At 42.5% G+C, this 22,544-nt stretch overlaps 2 protein-coding genes and 1 pseudogene across 2 annotated transcripts in view; 2 read left to right on the top strand and 1 right to left on the bottom strand.

Annotated features, from left to right (window-relative positions):
- Window positions 1–5,821, bottom strand: part of TMBIM7P (transmembrane BAX inhibitor motif containing 7) — a 32,819-nt gene extending 26,998 nt beyond the window's left edge. The window contains exon 1 of the mRNA XM_035253880.3: window positions 4,574–5,821. The gene's annotated coding sequence lies outside the window, so the exon portion shown is untranslated. The remainder of the gene's footprint in view (window positions 1–4,573) is intronic.
- On the top strand, window positions 5,149–19,377 carry GATAD1 (GATA zinc finger domain containing 1). The gene is made up of 5 exons (XM_002751607.6): window positions 5,149–5,685; window positions 6,452–6,577; window positions 8,649–8,708; window positions 16,834–17,017; window positions 19,159–19,377. The coding sequence occupies exons 1-5, from the start codon at window positions 5,434–5,436 to the stop codon at window positions 19,347–19,349; spliced, it is 813 nt and encodes a 270-aa protein (XP_002751653.1). The 5' UTR covers window positions 5,149–5,433; the 3' UTR covers window positions 19,350–19,377.
- Window positions 13,698–14,550, top strand: LOC144578369 (density-regulated protein pseudogene; annotated as a pseudogene).
- Window positions 19,378–22,544: the final 3,167 nt, after the last annotated feature.

The raw sequence follows: 22,544 nt of genomic DNA, 5'->3' as shown, positions 1-22,544 counted from the left end.
AAAATTTCTGTTATTCACAAATTACCCATTCTCGGATATTTTGTTAAAGTAGCACAAATGGACTAAGACATTGTGTCAGTCTGTGAGTGCTCCCCTGGCCAGGCCTACTATGGCTCCCGTTCTTCTTGGGGCACCAGCAGAGCGGGAAGGGGGTTGAGTTGGAGCCTTCATTACGGCTCCTTCAGTTCTTTTCTTTACCTGTTTCCCTCCCTTACTCATTTGAGCCCCATCACCTTCTTCTCTACCTAGTAGTCTCCATTTGTCCACACATACACTACTGCTATGCTACTCTCTAACACATGTGCACAAGTAGTTGTCATACTGTAGCTACTACCACTTGGAGAAGCCCCATTAATTGAATTAGAACTATGAGCCAAACATAATAGCTGATGAAATCTTTACACAGCCCTGAGGTGGACAATATCATCTTCACTTTACAGATGAACTGAGCTTCAGAAACAAGGTCCAGTTGCCAGCCCTCAAATGAGGTACTAATGTCTCCTGCTGGGAGAGAGTTTTAGGGTCAACAGACTGCTCTATTTTCTTCTTTTCCATTTGATGCTTTCTCTTCTTGTTTATATTTTTAAATAAAAGTAATGCATACATATGGTGAAAAAACGTCAAATAACACAAAATCAAAAACTCCCCCATCACCCCTGTTAACATCAATTGCCAATAATTCTTCGTTTTAAGTTCTAACTTAAAAATGCAACACACACACACACACACTCACACACACGTTTCTAATTTACACAAAGTGATCTTATTCTATACTGTTTTATAAATTGCTTTCTTTCTCTCTTAATATCTGATTGTTTTCTTATCAGCACATATAAAAACCTCAAATACTTTCTTGTCACACTGAAAATAAAATCCAAAGTTCTTACTTTGGCTATTACAATATGATGCTAAAACTCAACAAAGATATTACCATAAAGGAAAAGTATGAGTCTTTGTCACTTACGAACATAGATATAAAAATCTTAAACAAAATAGTAGTAAACCAAACCTAGCAAAATGTAAAAGGGTTAATATATCACAACCAAGGTGGGTTCACTCCAGGAATTGTAAATTTAACATTCAGAAATCTGTCTGCCTCAGACATTAATAAAGGGAAAAAACATGATCATCTTGTAGAGAAAACCATTTGATAAAAATGGAAACAATTTGATAAAAATGGAAATAGAAAAGAAGTTCCCTAACCTGATAAAGGGAATCTACAAAATCTATGGTGATATAGGTCAGGATAGCGGTTCTTTCTCCATAAAGGACAAGAGGGGGACTTCCCCTAGTAATGTCTATTTCTTGATTTGGTTGCTTGGGTGTGGTTGCCTGTGATAAACTGTACACGTATGACTTGTGCACTTTACTGTATGTGCATCATACTTAATTTTAAAAGGCTGTAAAAAAATACAGGGCAGCTGCCATGGCTGCTTCTGCAGTCTAAGCGCTGGTCTATATGCTGCAGCCACGCCCCACTGCCAACAGGAAGGGAAGGATGGAATCATGTTTGTGACTAAAGATGACCACAAAACTCCAAGCAATGTAGAGCTGGTGGCTAATGACCTCAATGATCCATACTCAGCATGGGCTGACGCTGCCAAATGAAGACAGTAACTGGAACTGCCTGTGCCTTGGGGGAATGCCCAGCGGCCCCTGTGGGGAACAGTTCAAGTTGGCCTTTTTCTGCTTCCACTATAGTGCAGAGGATCCCAAGGGGTAAGACTGTAGACCAGTTCCAGGTCAAGGAGGAATGCATGTAGAAATACCTGGACCTCTATCCCCGAAACTGTGACCTCGATCATGTCAGGGTCAGCCACCCCTAGTGAATATCAGCACAAGAGGTTGAGGAGGAAGAAGAGAAGTCCCTGGAATCAATCCTTCATGGATACCGAGGGACAACTGTACATGTGGATATTGACCTGATCCATGGCTGTGTCTTGTAGTGGAGAGGAAGCTGGTGAGCTATGGGAGTAACTTGCAGATGAGTTGCAAGGACAGGTATATGTTACCAAATGGAGAGAGACATTCAGGAGCATGGAAATCAAGCACCTAGATTTCCTCACACTGTAGGTGAGGAAAAACTTCCTTCTCACCACCCCCCACCTTTTTTTTTTTTTTTTTTTTGAGACAGAGTCTCTCACTTGCTCTGTCCCCCCGTCTGCAACCACCTCCGCCTCCCAGGTTCAAGCAATTCTCCCTTCTCAGCCTCCCGAGTAGCTGGGATTACAGGCACCCACCACCATACCTGGCTAATTTTTTTGTATTTTTAGTAGAGATGGGATTTCACTATGTTGGCCAGGGTGGTCTCGAACTTCTAACCTCAGGTGATCGCCTGCCTCAGCCTCCCAAAGTGCTGGGATTACAGGCATGAGCCACTCCGCCTGGCCTCTTCTATTTGGTTCTGTGGCTGGACAGATTTACTGGAAATGCATAAAGTGCAGACAGATTTACTGGAAAATGCATAAAAGTTTTATTTAATATTTGTATATGCACAGGAGTCTTTGCAAGAAAAATAAAGATCAATAGAAGTTATTAGGCCCAAGAGCTTATATGCCCTTTTAAATAAAGAATAATGGCCAGACATAGTGGCTCACACCTGTAATCTCAGCACTTTGGGAGGCTGGGGAGGGGGGGTGAATCACAAGGTCAGGAGTTCAAGACCAGCTTGACCAACATGGGGAACCCCATTTCCGCTAAAAATACAAAAATTAACCGGGCGTGGTGATGCACACCTGTAATCCCAGCTACTTGAGGCTGAGGCAGAAGAATTGCTCTAACCCAGGAGGCAGAGGTTGCAGTGAGCTGAGATCACTCCAGCCTGGCCAACAGAGCGAGAGTCTCAAAAAAAAAAAAAAAAAAAAGAATAATAAATTGCATGGAGGGATGTGACAAGACAAAGGAGCTTAGGCTAAGGCCGGTAAATTGTGGAAAAGTATGTGAGAACTGTATGTGAGAAACTAATGGAAAATAAGGGTTACAAAGTTTTGTAAGGTTTTGTTTGTAGATTTATCTCAGTGGCAGCTCTGCCTCTGGCAATAAGAATATTCTTCTCTTCCTGGTATAGAAAGGGCACCTTGCACAAGGGAACTTTTATGTTCTGCTTCAAACAGAAAGAGGGTGGTCAGAGAGCCTTCCCTGCATCTGTTGTTGCTCCATTGCCATCAGCTCAGAGGAATCAATATGCCAGAGTGGCATATTTTGGGATGGCAGGCCCTAAAGACCTTCAGCATTGTTCTAAAATGAGACAACACTCTTTACCTAGTCTCCTCAACCACTTTTACAGTTTGCTTTAATCCAAATAACAGTCCTGGAAACTTATTTTGTTTTTGTTTTTGTTTTTTTGAGACGGCGTTTCACTCTTGTTACCCAGGCTAGAGTGCAATGGTGCGATCTTGGCTCACCGCAACCTCCACCTCCTGGGTTCAGGCAATTCTCCTGCCTCAGCCTCCTGAGCAGCTGGGATTACAGTCACGCGCCACCATGCCCAGCTAATTTTTTGTATTTTTAGTAGAGTCGGGGTTTTACCATGTTGACCAGGATGGTCTCGATCTCTTGACCTCGTGATCCACCCGCCTCTTCCTCCCAAACTGCTGGGATTACAGGCTTAAGCCACCACTCCCAGCCTGTTTTTTTTTTTTTTAAAGACAGGGTTTCACCATATTGGTCAGGCTGGTCTCGAACCCCTGACCTCCAGTGATACACCCACCTCAGCCTCCCAAAGTGCTAGGATTACAGGCGTGAGGCACCGCGCCCGGCAGAAACTTATTTTTGTTAGGAAAACTGAAACTTAGAGGGAGGATGACTGAGCCACAACCCACACCCTAGGGGGCTGCTCCAAAGCCCTCCTCGAAAGTGGTGCCAAGGGCAGCAGCTATAATGACATCCAGTGCACACAGAAGTGCCTCTGTTGATCACCAATTAACAGTAAAATCGGAATAATATCTCATTCCAACGTTGTCAGAAGCACAAAATGTGGTTTTGTGACAAAATAGGCATTTAATGTTTCTCCTCACTGCTCCCCCCACCCCACAACCCAGTATATTCATCAAGATCTTTCCAAGGATACTAAGTCTAGGAAACCCAGGATCATGAAGAGAGGCTGAGAAGGAGACTGATTTCTCTGGCAAGACCTGTACTGACTAATGACATTAAGAAAGGCGATCTGGCTTCTCATCCTATGCTTGTCCCAGGCCAGCTATTTGTCAACTGCTGGGCGCTCAGAGCCAAAACTGTTTTCCAACAATGCTAAACCAATTATTCAATTTTCTTCACATTCTCCAATTGGAATATTCTTCAGAGTCTCACAGCACATACAACGATATTGCTTAATGGCTGAAGAATGTGTACCTGACATCTTAGGCTGTAAAATGTCTCAATATCAATTTCTAATACATAAATGTCAGTGGATGACATGTTCTGAACCTCTTGTTGATGTCCGTAAATGGCATGCTCTGAATTCACCTAAACAAAAGAATGGCGGGGCGGGGGGGGGGGGGGGGGAGCGGGGGGCATAGGAGGATGTAGATGAGTAGGATTGTCAGTTATTTATTTATTTATTTTGGAAACTCACTCTGTCACCCAGGCTGGAGTGCGATGGCGCGATCTTGGCTCACTGCAACCTCTACCTTCCGTCTCAAGCTCTTCTTCCACCTCAGCTCCAGTATAGCTGGGATTACAGAAGCCCGCCACTGCGCCTGGCTAATTTTTGTATTTTTAATAGACACGGGATTTCACCATGTTGGGCAGGTTGATCTCGAAGTCCTGAGTTCAAGTAATCGGCCCGCCTCAGCCTCCCAAATTACTGGGATTGCAGGGAGGAGCCACCACGCCAGGCCTGGATTGCCAGATTTAGCACATAAAAATACAGGACTCCCAGTTAAACGTGTCTGAGATAAACCATTATTGCATAGGATACCCGTGCTAAAAAAAAAAGATTATCCGTCGTTTACCTGAAAGCCACATTTAATTGGGTGTTCCGTATTTTACCCAGCAAACTCTAGGCCTGAGACCAAAAAGTTTGAGAACCGCGCCCCTAAGCGACAGAAAGTGGAACTGCAGCAAGTTCCCAGTAATTCCGGGTGCTGCACTTCCGGTCAGGCAGTCGGGCTGTGGGGCCCTGGGGCCAGCTCATCGCCGGAAGTCTCCGTGGGCCGCTGCCCGGCGTTCCTCGCCGGTCTGGTCCGTCCTGCTTCCCAGTGCCTCAGGCCTCCAGGGGCTGATGCTGGGCGCTGAGCCGGCACAGCTGGCGGAACCCGCTTCCCGCCTCCAGAGGGCAGCGGCCGCGGCCTAGTCCCTTCACGTGCAGCTCGGTGCCGTCGGCCTCACAGCTCTTCCTATCGCCGGGAGTGGCTGGCCGACCAGTGGGCGGCCGGGCCAGCCTCCGCCATTCCCGTGTCTCTGCGCCCGCGGGGGCCGCCCGAGCCGGCCACCATGCCGCTGGGCCTGAAGCCCACCTGCAGCGTCTGCAAGACCACGTCGTCCTCCATGTGGAAGAAGGGCGCGCAGGGGGAGATCCTCTGCCATCACTGCACGGGCCGGGGCGGCGCGGGCGGCGGGGCTACCGGCTCGGGGGCTGCCGGAGGGACTGGGGGCAGCAGCGGCGGCGGCGGCTTCGGCGCGGCGACCTTTGCCAGCACCTCCGCCGCCCCTCCGCAGAGCAACGGGGGCGGGGGCGGCAAGCAGGTGAGCTCCTCCGGCCTCTCCCGCCGGCGGAGGCCGAACAGGCGCTAGGCGGGCCGGGACCGGGCTGGCGGGGGAGCGGGCGGGTACGGGCTTCCCGGATTGCGATGCTCCTGCCGGGCTGGGACGCCTCCTCTCCACCTCCTATTGAGATTTTTGGTTTGGCGCATTCCGAAGCACCTGCTATTGTAAGAAATTTAAAGCATAAGGAAGCAAGAAAATGTAAAGCCCTTCTGAAAATCTCAGTATATGCACGTCTACACAGTCGTAAACAGGGTCATGCCACAGATGCAGGACCTCATTCCTTGTTAATAAAGGTTTTGTCATATCAGGTTATGAAGTAAAGATTATTGTCATTATTGTAAATGGCAGCTTAAGTATTCCATTGTAGAGGATGCTATAACCTAACACTTTCTCTGGCCTTAGGGAGTAAAGTTAAGTGTTTTTCTCCTGTAGGCACAACAAATCAATAGGTCTTGTCTTGGCCTAGACTGACTCCTCCTCCTGCCTCGTGCCCTATTATGAGCAGCTCACACCTTTGGGAGGCTCTGTAGAGGCATGTCCAGCGAGCTCCAAGATTCGGCGTGCTGGACTTGTAGTTTTAGCCCAGTTACTGTAATTACCCCGTTTGAAAAGCAAAGGCGCACTCTTAATCGCTAAATGCTCTTATAAGGTGCATACTCCAGGATCCTTGTAAGATGGTTGTACCGGGACTGCAACCGTTCTACATTTTTTACTTTCTCTTTTTGTTCTTTAATTTGTATAACAGAGTAAGCAGGAAATTCACAGGAGGTCTGCTCGGCTCAGAAACACTAAATACAAATCTGCTCCGGCTGCTGAAAAGAAAGTTTCCACCAAAGGAAAAGGGAGAAGACACATATTTAAATTGAAAAATGTAAGATGTTTGTTGACAGTGCCTTTTACTGTAATGATGTTGTGTATATTTTGCCACTGCCTTCATTTCTCCCCACTGAACTTGGACTCTGCCCTTGGAAGCCCTTCTTCAGTATTTTGAGGGTAGTCCAGACTCCCCAAAAGGGAATGAGCTCTGTTGCAGGAGGCTCACTTTTTATAAAGTTAATAATAAATACTCTTTCCTTTTTTTTAGCTTTTACTTTTTCCCCTGGAAAATATAAAATACGGGTTTAAAAGAAATATTGCCGGGCGCGGTGGCTCACGCCTGTAATCCCAGCACTTTGGGAGGCTGAGGCGGGCGGAGCATGAGGTCAGGAAATTGATACCATCCTGGCTAACACGGTGAAACTCTGTTTCGACTAAAAATACAAAAAATTAGCCAGGCATGGTGGTGCGTGCCTGTAGTCCCAGCTACTCAGGAGGCTGAGGCAGGAGATTCGCTTGAGCCCGGGAGGCGGAGCTTGCAGTGAGCCAGGATAGCACCATGGCACTCCAGCCTGGGCGACGGAGCGAGACTCCTTCTCAAAATAATAAATACCAACCTTGAGCCCATTCTTTTGGGTTCTCTATGCAAAGGAAGAGGAGAGATTGTGGTTCTTAATATGGCCAGGTACACTAAGAAAACTTTTTTTTCCATTCTTTAAAAATTTAAGTAAACATTAATACTAGAACTCATCATTTGCATATTTATTTGTTATAAAAGCCCCAGAAAATGTATCTTCTGATGATGATGGATTTGATGAATATGAGTCAAAAATTTTGTTTAGCCTTATCTCCTCTTCTGCTCTAAGAAAAGAGATTGTTGAAAGACCTGTGCTGGAAATAGTTGAAAGCATATTTTTATTGAAATTAAATTCTCACTTTTTATAAAGAAGGAATAATGGTCAGACACAGTGGACAGTGCATTATGGACTATTTTTTTAAGTCTCAGTATGATATTTTCTTTCAGAACAGGAGTGTTTCACTTACCAGTTAAGACATTTCTGAAGTTGGGCATATTTCTAAAACACAAAGGAACCCTGCAGGAGACTTATGCAAATGACAGTATTTTCTTTTTTAATTTAATTAATTTATTTTTTAAATTTTACTTTAAGTTCTGGGATACATGTGCAGAAAGTGCAGATTTGTTACATAGTTTACATGTACCCTGGTGGTTTGCTGCACCTATCAGCCCATCATCTAGCGTTAAGCCTTGTATGCATTAGATTTTTGTTCTAATGCTCTCCCTCCCCTTACCTCCCACCCCCGACAAAACCCAGTATGTGATATTTTCCCCTCCAAAGTATTTTCTTATTCAGAGTAGTTGCTTCAAATTTATTTAAGATTTTTATAACTTAGTTAAGTGAGGCATTTGTTGATTACATAAAACATGTTATTTATATTTGTATCACATATACACATTTTTTTCCTTTTAAGTATGGTATACCATGTTCGCAGTAATTATTATTATTTCTCTGCAACCACTTTCTTCGATGGAACCAAGCAAGACAGATCTGGAGAGGTCTAGTTTCTATGTTGTGGCATAAAAATATGTATTGTACCTTTGGTAGAGATTTCAAAAGTGGTTGGATGGTGGCAAATTACTAAGAATTCTTGAAGTTTCTAAAGCCATAGTTCCAGCTTGCTAGAAAATTGATGTTGAGTATTATGGCTAGTTCCATAGTTGAATTGGAAAATGTCTTCAAGGAGACACTTTTTCACTTTGTATTCACCTGTACATTCTTTATTACTTGCATTCTGTCATGCTCAGGCTATTAGAACAGGTATATTTTTATAACTGGAATGTTTATGTGTAGTGGAGCTCTGAGAAGACTTTGCATTAGATCTCAGCAGCATAATCAGAAGCTTGTCCTTTGTCTTAGAAATTGGAGTGGAAATACTGAGACTGCTTTACTACAACATTCAGAAAAATATTTATCTTTTTATTGTAGTTCTTGTCACCAAACAATTACATTTTAGTATTTCTCAAATTACAGAACTCTCATAGAGCTGGGAAAATGCCTGTACATACATACTATGAATGTGCTGATTTTTTTTTTGTATTTTCATAGCCCATCAAAGCTCCTGAGTCAGTTTCCACCATAATCACCGCAGAATCAATCTTCTACAAGGTAATATTTTGTAGTTACTGAAGGAAGAGTTGGGCCTAGTGGGTAATGTGCCACTAAAATATTGGATTAGTTTAAAGGTCTCTGCTACTCTATATTTGTATAAGGTGTGATGATGATACATTTTATTACCTTCTTAGCTGTTTTCCACCATAAGCGGCTATAATTTTTATTTATTTTTTATTTTTTGAGATGGAGTTTTGCTCTTGTTGCCTATGCTGGAGTGCAATGGTATGGTCTTGGCTCACCGCAACCTCTGCCTGCCAAGTTCAAGCCTTTCTCCTGCCTCAGCCACTGGAGTAGCTGGGATTACAGGCATGCACCACCACGTCTGGCTAATATTTTGTATTTTTTTATAGAGACGAGGTTTCTCCATGTTGATTACACTGGTCTTGAACTTCTGACCTCAGGTGATCTGCCCACCTTAGCCTCCCAAATTGTTGGGATTACAGGCGTGAGCCACCGCGCCTGGCAAGTGGCTGTTACTAAAACATCTCATCTAGAACTGAAGTGGGAGGAGAAGAAGCCTACTGAAATATGATGTGAGGATCTTAAGTATTTTTTTAGTGTAGATTATAGGAATTGTTCTTAAAATGCTGATTGTATAGTGTGAAACCATGGAAGAGTGAGCCATTAGGGTGATGGCATTGAAGAATGAGGACAGAGACAGGATTGGTACCAGTTGTGAAGCAGGAGCGGTGAGAAGCAAACCTTGAACACCGAACTGAGGAAGAAAGTGGCTTTTTATTCGGCCAGGAGCTGCTGTGGGGGCTACAGCTTTATTCACCAAGCTCCCCGAGAAGCAGCTTCTTTCCGCTTTTATAGGATTACAATGCTAAAGGGGAAACTGAGGTGAAACTATGTCCATTGGCTGGACATCAGACCTTACAATCTTTTGGCTTCTTTGATTTGCTAGTTCATATGCAGTGCGAGCGGGAACAGGCAGGGGAGGGGGCTTACAGAGTCAAGACAAAGGCGGTAAGTTATTAGTTGGCAGAGGTGTTTCCAGGAGGGAGCCTAGGCTGTACAGACGTAGGGGTGTGACCCAGTACCAGGCTTCAACTCCAGCCAGTAGGGATAACATTCATTTGCAACTCTTTCAAGGTTTGTAGATAGCAGAGATGCTGGGAACTGAAAAGGGAGTTATCTTCCCAGCTCTTTGGTATTTTATTCTTTTTTTTTCACCCTCCTTGCAATCTGGAGGGGAGGAGGAGGTGGAGGCCAGAAGAGGGGAGGAGGTCTCCCCTCTCAGTAGAGGTTGTGGACTGTGTTATCAAATGGATAGAGTAGGCCCAGAGATTCTAAAATGCCTTTATATGGAGTTGAGCTGAGTAAGGGTAGTAGTGGGGATTAACACCTACTAGAAATCCATGCTGAGAGGAATTCCAAGATGTTTTGATAAAGAATGAGGAGGTCAAGTTTCCTAGGGCCAAAGTCCGTGGAAATCTGATACCTTATTGAGAGAAGTGACAGATTGTTATGTTTAAACCAGAAGTTTTAGGAAAGGAATTAGAACATAGACCTTTAAGGCTCTGCAGGCCTGGCATGGCACAGGAAGGAACCATTGAAGGGTATTTGGTGTTTTGGAATCTGAACTGTCATTTAGGGGACAGTGGTGTGAATGCTTTATACTTGACCCAGGTGGACTGAGAAACTTGAGTGATTATCCCCGTAAGTGTACTTTTTTTTTTTTTTTTTTGAGATGGAGTTTTCCTCTTGTTGCCCCGGCTGAAGTGCAGTTGGCACAATCTCGGCTCACCGAAACCTCCGCCTTCCAGGTTCAAGTGATGCTCTTGCCTCAGCCCCCCAGGTAGCTGGGATTACAGGCATGCGCCACCACACCTGGCTAATTTTGTATGTTTAGTAGAGACGGGGTTTCTGCACGTTGGTTAGGCCGATCTCAAACTCCAGACCTCAAGTGATCCACCTGCCTCAGCCTCCCAAAGTGCTGGGATTATAGGCATGAGCCACCGTACCTGGCCTGAGTGTACTTTTTTTTTTTTAAGCCCACAATCTATATAGTCAGAGTCTGTTCCTCCCCCCCAGGAGTACACTGGCATTCCTCAACAGGTCTAGGAAAAACCAACAAAAAAAGTCTATACTCTCTTACTTTTCCCAACATCTCTCTTATTTTTCCAACATGTCATACATTGTTAATAATAAATAGCTACAGTTTAGCAAACAGTTACTTTGTATCAGTGGCTGAGCATTTTACTTGCTTTATTTCATTCATTTCACTCTATGAGGTGGGTACTATTATCCCTGTTTTCTGGATGAGAACATTGAGGCACAGCGAGGTTAATTAACTTTTCCAAGATCACATAGCCAACAAGTCATGGAGTGAGGCAGTTTCATGCCAGAGCTTAAGCCTAGAGCATAGTTCCTGGCTCTATAGCTTTAGCAAGTGACTGGCTCTGTGATGAGGACCAACCTCTCTAATGTTTATCTGTAAAATAGGAATTGTAAATAGTTACTAACTCAGTGGACAAAGTGAAATTATATGTGTTAAGCACTTAGCAGAATAAGCACTCAATGGATAGTAGGAGTTATCACATCTTCATATTTGTGCATTACCGTCACAGTTGACAGATTAAAGCCAGAAGCAACTTGTTGAGCTACAGATTTAGTGTACTAATGAATTCCATGTTTGTCTCCATGGAAAGGCATGTGAGATCTGTTATTGTGACTGTCTGTACTTTTGTATTGTTGTCTACTACCTATGTTTATTAAATGATAAGGACAGTAATGCAACAAAGTAGTAAAAATAATTTTGCAAATGCCCACTATTGTGGGGGCTATCACAGCACTGCCACTGGCGGGCAGCACCTTGGTGGTAAGTTCCAGAGGTCACTGCCAGCCAGAGCTAGAGGCTCAGATCTGGCATGCAAGAGGAAGCTGAGTGGGAGCCACTAGGGATCATGGCCAAGAGTGTTACCACCCAAGACCCAGAATGGCTGAGTGGCCTCCCTGGAGCACGGCAGTGGCAGAACAACTCTGTGAACTCAGGTCTGGTGATGCCTAAACTAGTGCTCTTCACCATCTTGTGTGGACCCCTTTTGTCCATCAGAAACCTTGAATCCTCTCAGCAAATGAGGTGACTACTCAGATCAGTGACTTAGTCCTGTTTGGTGTTATTTATATATATATATATATACAACATAGCACATACTAATAAATACCTACTATATGCCAGGCACTGCTTGCCACTGGAATCTCTCACTCAGACATTGTCTTTACTTTGCAGTTCTGCTTTTCACACTGTGAAAGCAGAGTCTGGAAGATGTTTTGGATTCATATGCATTCAGCATACATTTGAGTGCCTATGATAAGCAAGTATTCTCATTTAGAATTTGGGAATACTAGTTATACATTTTGACAAAGCAAACCATAAATGCAAACTATTTATATGATAAATAACTTTGGACTAGTGGTGGGAGGAAGGACCAGCTATTGATGGGTAGGAACTAGCAAGTAGCAGAATGGCCTGCATAGACCAGACCCATCCATAGTGACGCAGGTGCAACAGCCACCCTCAGACACATGGATAAAGGATCCACCAGGAAAAAACTCCTGGCCTATCAGGTGCTATGTTGCAGTTCAGTTACTGGAAGTATTTCCTCAGAAGTGTTTTTAGGGTTAAGGTACACATTCTTGCAGCTTTACCTTCTGCCAAGTCACTGTTTAAGGGAAGCAGCAATGAATTACACTGTTCCCATAGTCAAGGACATTGTGTCCCACCAAGAACTACCCCTACTTAAGGAGGTGCTGGATGTCAAAGATTTGGATCGACCATTATGGGTGTTCAGAGGAGAGATTATTTCCAGTTCAAGACCCAGGGAAGAGGACATAGGGTGGATAGCAGAGTTATAGGGAGGATTTAACAGAAGACATGTACACATTAGTTGAGTATAAATAAAACAAATGAATGAGACACAAAGCCTTGAATGCCAGAAATAACAGTAGTTGTGTTGTGGAAGGATATAAAACTCAACTGGGAGTGGAAGAGAAAGGCAGTAGTGAGTCTAGGAGATGTACAGTAGGTTGAGGTGAACTTATCCTGAAGACTACTTATAATCCAAAGATTATTTTTGGTTTGAATTTGTTTTGGTTTGAATTCATGGTATCTGTTTTCTTTGAATGGATGGTTGGGGAGGGTAGCTCGTAGAATACATTCTTACCAAATCAGCATTGATTTTCAGGACAGTACAGAGAAAGACTACTGAGCTGATGTAGGAGCTTCGGCTACAGTCGCTATGGCTTTGAGCAAGCCGTTTAACCTTACTACCGCTTCATGACTGTGGCTAACAAAGTTGGGATAGTATAGAGCATAGAGAATTTTTAGGCCAGTGAAACTATTAATACTGTTTGTGATACTATAATGGTAGGTACATGTCATTATACATTTGCCTAACCCCACAGAATACACAGCACCAAGAGTGAACCCTAATGTGAACTCTGGTCTTTGATGATGCCATGTCAGTGTAGGTTCCTCTGTGTAACAAGTGTACCACTCTAGTGGTGGGACGGATTATTGATAATGGGAGAGGATATGCATGTGTGGGGGCAGGCAGTATATGGGAAATCTTTCTACTTCTGCTAGTTTTGCTGTAAACCTAAAACCTCTCTAAAAAATAAAGTCTGTTTTTTAAAAAGTAGGGATAGTACTATGGCAATGTAAAATCAAAGTAGGGCTGGGTGTGGTGGCTCACTCCTGCAATCCCAGCACTTTGGGAACCCAAGGTGGGCGGATCACGAGGTTAAGAGATCAAGGCCATCCTGGCCAATATGGTGAAACTTTGTCTCTATTAAAAATACAAAACTTAGCTGGGCATGGTGGTGCCTGTCTGTAGTCCCAGCTACTTGGGAGGCTGAGGCAGGAAAATCGCTTGAATCCGGGAGGCAGAGGTTGCAGTGAGCTGAGATCAGGCCACTGCACTCCAGCCTGGCAACAGAGCGAGACTCCCTCTCAAAAAAAAAAAAAAAATCAGCGCAGCTGGTGGACGGGCTCTCGGGTGGCCCTGGCTAGGGGAGGCGAGTTGCATGTGTCACTTCAGCTGGCAATAGCGGTGGGAGCAGAGCCAGCGGGGCCTGTGGGTCTGCCTAGATTTGTGAAATGGCTGCTGACATTTCTGAATCCAGCAAGGCTGTTTGCAAAGGAGACCAAAGGAGCAGTGCCAAGTTAGATGCTGATCACCCACTTCGAGTCCTTTACTGGGGAGTCTGTTCATTACCAACAGAGTACTGTGAATATATGGCTGATGTTGCTAAATATAGACAATAGTTAGAGAAGAATTTTCCAAATGAATTTGCAAAATTTACTATAGAAAATTTACCCAAACAGGAAACTGGAATTAGTGAGGGTCAAGGAACAGCAGGGGAAGAAGAAGAGAAGAAAAAACAGAAGAGAGGTGGAAGGGGTCAAATAAAACAAAAAAAGAAGACTGTACCACAAAAGGTTACTATAGCCAAAATTCCCAGAGCAAAAAAGAAATGTGTGACAAGAGTGTGTGTCCTTGCAACTTTTGAAATTGATCTTAAAGAAGCACAAAGATTTTTTGCTCAGAAATTCTCCTGTGGTGCCTCAATAACAGGGGAGGATGAAATTATCATTCAGGGAGACTTTACAGATGACATAATTGATGTCGTTCAGGAAAAATGGCCAGAGGTAGAAGATGACAGCATCGAAGATCTAGGAGAAGTGAAGAAGTGAATTTGAAAATTTGTATTTAATGGCCTGAACTGAAAGTTGATATGGCCAAAGGGAGAGAGGCCTTTTAAAAAATATTTATATATATATTTATTCTACAGTGAAACTGCAGACTGCCCTCGTCCTTGGCATTTTCACTGTTCTGTACCAGGTTGTTTGTTTTTTTATTGCCAAAGTCAAATAAACAGGGGAGACTGTCATTGCTCACACATGAGTGAATTTAGTCAAATAAAAAATTCAGAGGCCGGGCGCGGTGGCTCATGCCTATAATCCCAGCACTTTGGGAGGCTGAGGCGGGTGGATCACGAGGTCAAGAGATCGAGACCATCCTGGTCAACATGGTGAAACCCTGTCTCTACTAAAAATACAAAAATTAGCTGGGCATGGTGGCGCGTGCCTGTAATCCCAGCTACTCGGGAGCGTGAGGCAGGAAAATTGCTTGAACCCGGAAGGCGGAGGTTGCGGTGAGCCGAGATTGTGCCATTGCACTCCAGCCTGGGTAACAACAGTGAAACTCCATCTCAAAAAAAAAAAAAAAGAAAAAAAAATTCTGGTCATTTGGTACTGACTTTCTCTTTATTTCTCTCTCTCTCTCTCTCTTTTTTTTTTGAAATGGAGTCTGGTACTGTCGCCCAGCTGGAGTGCAGTGGTGCAATCTCGGCTCACTGCAACCTCCGCCTCCCAGGTTCAAGCGTTCCTCCTGCGTCTGCCTCCCAAGTAGCTGGGACTACAGGCATCCACCATCATGCCTGGCTAAGTTTTTGTATTTTTAGTAGAGACGGTGTTTCACCATGTTGGCCAGGCTGATCTCCAACTCCTGACCTTGTGATTTGCCCGCCTTAGCCTCCCAAAGTGCTGGATGTGAGCCACGGTGCCCAGCCTGACTTTCTCTTTATCTCTTTTTAACTTTATTTTTTTGAAAAACCCAGTAGACCTTTTGCGGGGAGCATTTTTGTTGATTATTTTACTGATCTAAAGCTGAGTGATTTTTTTTAAAAGAGTTTGAATTTGGCTTCCTTACCAGTAATATATTTCCTTGCTTCTTTGATGTGATGGTTTTGAGATGTATGAGAATCTAATAGATTTGTGGTTGAATTTGCTTTGTTGTTATGAAGTCCATCCTGTGGGCAACATACTGTTGGTAGGAATTGTTCAAGCTATTCTGGAGATTATTTGGTAAAGTATACTAAAAGCTTTAAAACCATGTATGTGCACTGTTTGAACCAGTAAGCCACTTCTTTGATATTAGAAGACTTAGAAGAAATAATCAGCCTTGCATAAAACTTATGGATGAAAGTATTCATCACAATATTATTTACAATAAAAAATTGTAAATGTTATAAATGAACATTTGGAAAATGGTTAAAGAAGTGATGGCACATTGTGTGGTAGAATATTATGCATATGTTTAAAGAATCATATTTTCTAAGATTACTTGGAAACATGTTTGGTAATGTCAAGTGGGGCATCCCAGACATTTATTTTAGAAATTTATCATCATAATTTTAGACTTTTATCATCATCATTGTTGTGAGTGGAAGGCCGTTCAGAGAGGCTAGAGGTTCTTATTCTGGCTATAAATTATGTGAGTAAAATTCTGCTAGCCAATTAAAAATGTGCACCCATGTTCAATCTATCATCCTGGAAATAGCAATTGAAACACGTCTTCTCACAAGAGAAAAATGACAGTTTTAATGATGCATTATATGAATTTAAACTTTAAGTCAGGTGCTGCAAATTGGAAAGGAGACTTGTGGTGTTTTAAATTTCTGTGGACCCTTAAGAAACTTGGAACCCATGAAACCACTGTTTATTGCCATGCAAATTACAATCTTGAATGAGTGTTTTTTTTTAAATAAAGTATTAGAAAACGTGTAATAAAGATGTAAAATTGAAAAATGAAATTCTGCATTAACTGTGAATTTTACTAAATAGAACTATAGGTGAAGCAAATTTATCCATTGAGACTATTTGGTATGTGTTATGCTTGTATTCTGTTCGTGCTGGAAGATGTCTGTGCCTGTATCAGCGTGTGACTACATGTAAAGTTTCTTCATGTTCACAGTTCTTAGCAAATGCAGTTTCAATCCATAGATAGCTAGTAGTGGATGTTACTACAGGAAAATGCAGGATTAAAATTGTCCTTATGTAAAAAAAAAAAAAAAATCAGAGTACTCTATGAACAAATGTTTTCTCTAGATGTAAACTGTCGTACATGCACCCTCATGTGTGTATGTATAATTTTCATTCAAAAGTGAAACATCTTTAGAATTGGCACCAAACATATAAACATTTATCCATTAGACTACCTTGAACACCTTTCATTGACCACTTTGAAAACTTGCTTACCTATTAAGGTTCATTCATAGCTGTGGTGTTCTATTTTTATTTTCAATGTGGGATTATCTTTCTTTTTCCCAGGGAGTATATTATCAAATTGGTGATGTTGTTTCTGTGATTGATGAACAAGATGGAAAGCCCTACTATGCTCAGATCAGAGGCTTTATCCAGGACCAGTATTGTGAGAAGAGTGCAGCACTGACCTGGCTCATTCCCACTCTCTCCAGCCCCAGAGACCAATTTGATCCTGCCTCCTATATCATAGGTGAGTTTGACAAATAGTACAGGTTCTTTAACTTAGTTAACTCTCCAATATTACGTAAAGGAGTATGTTAGTCAGCTTGGGCTGTCATGACAAAATACCACAGACTGAGTGGCTTAAACAACAGAAAGTCACTTTCTCACAGTTCTGGAGGCTGAAGTCCAACATCAAGGTATTGGCAACAAGGGTTTCTGGGAAGGCTTTTCTTCCTGGCTTGTAGATGGCCACCTTCTTGCTGTGTCCTCATGTGGCCTTTCCTCTGTGTGCACACATGGAGGGAGAACTCTTTGATGTCTCTTCTTATAAGGACACCAGTTCTATCAGATGAGGGCCCCACCCTTGTGGTTTCATTTAACCTTAATTGCCTCCCTAAAGGTCTCATCTCCAAATACCATCACATTGGGGATTCAGCATATGAATTTAGAGAGTGGTGGGGGAATGCAATTCAGCCCATGACAGAAAAAGCTTAAGTGTTATTACGTACAAAAAAATTAGAGGGCTTTATAGAAAATATGAGGCATTTTAGGGGAGTTTGAGTGCTATCAGTTATTTTGAGTTAGAGCAATATGCATCTACCAAGAAGTGATATGGATAAGATTTTTTTAAGACTTACCTAGGGTTAAACTATACTACCAGAATTTGGTTCTTGCTCAGGAACTAAGTTATTTAGGTTACTTACTTATACAAACCTACTAAAAAATAATTTAGAAAAGAACTATCCCAGTTATTCCACACTTGGAAATTCTGACGCCTGTAATCCCAGCACTTTGGGAGGCCAAGGTAGGTGGATCACCAGGTTAGGAGATCAAGACCATCCTGGCCAACATGGTAAAACTCCATCTCTATTTAAAAAAAAAAAAAGGCCAGATGCGGTGGCTCACACTTGTAATCCCAGCACTTTGGGAGGTCAAGGCGGGTGGATCACGAGGTCAAGAGATCGAGACCATTCTGGTTAACATGGTGAAACCCTGTCTCTACTAAAAATACAAAATATTAGCTGGGCACGGTGGCGCATGCCTATAATCCCAGCTACTCAAGAGGCTGAAGCAGGAGAATTGCCTGAACCCAGGAGGTAGAGGTTGCGGTGAGCCGAGATCATGCCATTGCACTCCAGCCTGGGTAACAAGAGTGAAACTCCATCTCAAAAAAAGAAAGAAAAAAAGAAAGAAATTCTGAGTATTTATGCCTCTGCATGGTACACATGTTATCTTAGGCCTATATAGTATAAAGGCTGATAATTGAAATGGCAGCTGCTGTGCTTTTGTTAATTTCAAAAGATATGATACAATTTTGACATAGACTCACAAGAATTTACTGATTAATACAACTTTGAAAGTTTTCATATTTTTAAAGTTACTTCAGACTTTTTAATCTTTCTGCAATGTGCATGTATTACTTTTGCATCCTGAAAGTAAGCGTAAACGTTTTCTCAGAGAAAACTCCAGGGACAAATAATATACCACTGTTATTCTCACCTACATGTCAAGTTTGATACATTACCAGACAGTTCTAGTCTTCTGCTTGTAAGTACATACAACAATGGACTTTCATTTACCTTATCTATGGGATAGGATCCCAGCACAGGCAGTGATATGTCAGAGTCACCTTCAGGGCTCCTCTCCTGCCTCCTCTGTCTAATCCCCAGATTCTGAGGTACATCCCTGTCCTACAAGAGGCAGCATGGCACAAGGTCAGAACACCAGTTCTGGAGCCAGACTGTCTCGGTTCATGGCCTGCCATTTACTAGCCATGTGACTTTGGCAGATTTCTTAGTCTCTCTTGACTTGCTTTCCTCATATGTAAAATGGGAATAGCGCCTACCTCAGAGGGTTGCTGTGCGGAATGAAGGTAGATATGTGTAAACTTAGAAAAGTGTGGGTACAAAATAAACACAATGTAAATGTTCATAGTGTTATTTTTAAAATCCTTTCTCTATCGAGTCACTGTTTTTGGGAGAATGCCTTATTCTTTAAGCAGTTGAAGAAAAAATGATTAAGAATAACTTCAGAGTAATGCGTGTCTCAAGGGTTAATGCCAGGCTGCTCCCAAAGTGGTCTCTCTCAGTGTCTAGGAATTTTAACATTTTATGAAAATGATATATATGCTTAAAAATGTATTTAACTTTTCCCTTGGCTGCCTTCTAGGGCCAGAGGAAGATCTTCCAAGGAAGATGGAATACTTGGAATTTGTTTGTCACGCACCTTCTGAGTATTTCAAGTCGCGGTCATCACCATTCCCCACAGTTCCCACCAGACCAGAGAAGGGCTACATATGGACTCATGTTGGGCCTACTCCTGCAATAACGATTAAGGAAACAGTTGCCAACCATTTGTAGTTCACAGATTAAAACTGGATTTCCAGGCTTGGTGTGGTGGTTCACACCTGTAGTTCCAGCTGTCACACAACTGCTCTCCAGGCTGGGCAACAGAGTGAGATTCCATCTCTTAAAAAAACCATAAATAACTGGATTTCCAATTCTCTTATATTCTTAGTACCATGAGATATGTCACAGGTATCTTTCTTTCTTTCTTTTTTTTTTTTTTTTTTTGAGACAGAGTTTCACTGTTGTTACCCAGACTGCAGTGCAATGGCACGATCTCGGCTCACCACAACCTCCGCCTTCTGGGTTCAAGCAATTCTCCTGCCTCAGCCTCCCGAGTAGCTGGGACTACAGGTGCACAACACCATGCCCAGCTAATTTTTGTATTTTTAGTAGAGACGGGGTTTCACCATGTTGACTAGGATGGTCTCGATCTCTTGACCTCGTGATCCACCCACCTCGGCCTCCCAAAGTGCTGGGATATAGGCATGAGCCACCACGCCCAGCCTTGTCACAGGTATCTTTCAATGAAATTCTTAGCTGGAAAAATGACTAAAAATTTTTCTCCTACTGCCTAGTAATCATTAGATTGCTTATTACTAGTCACTTAGAAAATTAAAAGGAATAGGACTAGGCACAGTGGCTAATGCCTGTAATCCCAGCAATTTGGGAGGACCAGCTGTTTGGATCACCTGAGGTCAGGAGTTCAAGACAAGCCTGTCCAACATGGCGAAATCCCTTCTCTACTAAAAATACAAAAATTAGCCAGGCGTGGTGGCACACGCCTGTAATCCCAGCTATTTGGGAGGCTGAGGCAGAAGAATCACTTGAACCCAGGAGGCCGAGAGTGCTCCACTGCACTCCAGCCTGGGCAACAGAGTGAAAAAACAACAGGCTGGGGAAAGTGGCTCACGCCTGTAATCCCAGCACTTTGGAAGGCTGAGGCAGGTGGATTACAAGGTCAGGAGTTTGAGACTAGCCTGGCCAGTATGGTGAAACCCTGTCTCCACTAAAAATACAAAAATTAGCCAGGCATAGTGGCGGACGCCTGTAATCCCAGTTACTCGGGAGGCTGAGGCAGGAGAATTGCTTGAACCCAGGAGGCGGAGATTGCAGTAAGCCGAGATTGCATTACTGTACTCCAGCCTGGGTGACAGAGCAAGACTTTGTCTCAAAAAAAAAAAAACCAAACAAACAAAAACAGGCCAGGTGCAGTGGCTCACGCCTGTAATCCCAGCACTTTGGGAGGCCGAGGTGGGTGGATCACGAGGTCAAGAGATCGAGACCATCCTGGTCAACATGGTGAAACCCCGTCTCTACTAAAAATACAAAAAATTAGCTGGGCATAGTGGCGCGTGCCTGTAATCCCAGCTACTCAGGAAGCTGAGGCAGGAGAATTGCCTGAACCCAGGAGGTAGAGGTTGTGGTGAACCGAGATCGCGCCATTGTACTCCAGCCTGGGTAACAAGAGTGAAACTCTGTCTCAAAATAATAATAATAATAATAATAAAATGGATAGAATAGAATGAAATATTTTGAAGTTAAATTATATTCTATATGTGTATCTTCCCAGGCAAAAGCAGTAATTTCCAGAGAGACCATTAGGAACAGGTAGTGTCTATTTTTCTCCATTATTTATAACTCATAAAATAGATTATATTTTTCTATAAGAACAAAATATTAATTAAGGTATAAATGACTGACCAAGGGCTTAATCAAAATGACTAACAGTATCTATCATAAAGCCACACAGCCTTATGTTCTCATCTCAAAAATGCTGTGGCAGCTTTTTAGTGCTTTAACCATAAGAAAAGTGATGGATTATTTTATTAGCCCAGACTTTTTAAAACTTTCATCTAGGCAGGGTGCAGTGGCTCACACCTGAATCCCAACACTTTGGGAGGCCTAGGTGGATAGATCACTTAAAGTCAGGAGCTCAGGACCAACCTGGCCAGCATTGTGAACCCCTATCTCTACTAAAAATATAAAAATTATCTGGGTGTTTTGCCACGTGCCTGTAATCCCAGCTACTCTAAACCATCTACTAGGGACAGTCATGAAAGTGACTGATAGGCCATTAACACTGATAATTTTAAAATGTCTACCCTAAACCATCTGCTATGGACCCATAATAAGAGGACTGTTGTATATGAATTGTCTAGAATTCAGGTGCAGGTCTTCGCCAGTTAAGTAAGGGAGCACCATATAAAATGGGGAAGGAGTGGGGTGCATTTATTTGCTTCCTCTTCTTTCCTGATTTAACCAGCATTTTTCAACCTTGGGAAAATTTGCAGAATCTAAGTTGATCGTAATGATTTTGAGCTGCAGCACCTTTAACTCTTACCCTTTTTCTACAGTTACGGTGTGTCAGTTGGAAAGAAACAACTGTAGGTAACTCCATGTACATAATTATTTCTTTATTCACAAAGGGTATAGTAAAATTGATTGTAAATAACATTGTAAATAACTTTCTAAATGCTAATAATCAAAACTTTTGGATTAAAATATATTTTTCAAAGTGTACTTACTTTTGATTTATTTATTTCATTTAAACAATTTAAATAGGGCTAATCAAAAATGGTATTTAAAGCCAAAACAGTATAGTGCTTAGAATTTGGAGTAGATTCATCATCAATGAGGAATAAATTTTAGGAAAATCAAAAAATGGTTAATAAAATGAACACAATGGAAGATATTTATTAAAATGTATACTTAAAAATCTATAAATTCACCATATGTTTATAAATTGGTAGGTGTGTACTATCTTTTAAAATAAAGATTAAATTTTCATATTTCTCCCCATCCAGTGCGATGGTTCCCATTGCTTACATTTCTCCTGCTGAGGCTGGACCTGATAGGGCCCTGGTCTGTGTTCCAGCCCTGTCTTCTCGCTACCACTAAATGTTTCCCCTGTACACCTGCCTTGTTTTTCTGGCTCTGAGCCCTTGTTCATACTGTTCTTTCCAATTCTGCCTTACACAGGCCTTTCTTAACGCCTTCAGATTTTGTCTTTCTATGAGACCTTTCCAGATTCCCATGGCTCTTTGAAATCAATCTCTATCTTATTGTCATCGCATTTAAGTTTCTACTTCCATCTTCCTCACTCCTATCCCTTTGTTCCTGGGCTGGCAGGGATGCTGTGTTTTATTTACTCATCTTTGTAACTTCCACATAACCTAACCCAGGTTCTTGCTTGTGGGAGATGCTGAG

This window comes from Callithrix jacchus, chromosome 11, assembly GCF_049354715.1.
Source record: "Callithrix jacchus isolate 240 chromosome 11, calJac240_pri, whole genome shotgun sequence".
NCBI classification, from domain to species: domain Eukaryota; kingdom Metazoa; phylum Chordata; class Mammalia; order Primates; family Cebidae; genus Callithrix; species Callithrix jacchus.
This window is presented reverse-complemented; position numbering and strand designations above follow the sequence as displayed.

What these genes read in the sequence shown, in the direction of transcription:
- GATAD1 (XM_002751607.6), top strand. Translation starts at nt 5,434, where the DNA reads ATGCCGCTGGGCCTGAAGCCCACCTGCAGCGTCTGCAAGACCACGTCG. An exon ending in ACATATTTAAATTGAAAAAT is followed by an intron (nt 6,578 to 8,648) that starts GTAAGATGTTTG and finishes GTATTTTCATAG; the next exon opens with CCCATCAAAGCTCCTGAGTC. An exon ending in CAGAATCAATCTTCTACAAG is followed by an intron (nt 8,709 to 16,833) that starts GTAATATTTTGT and finishes TCTTTTTCCCAG; the next exon opens with GGAGTATATTATCAAATTGG.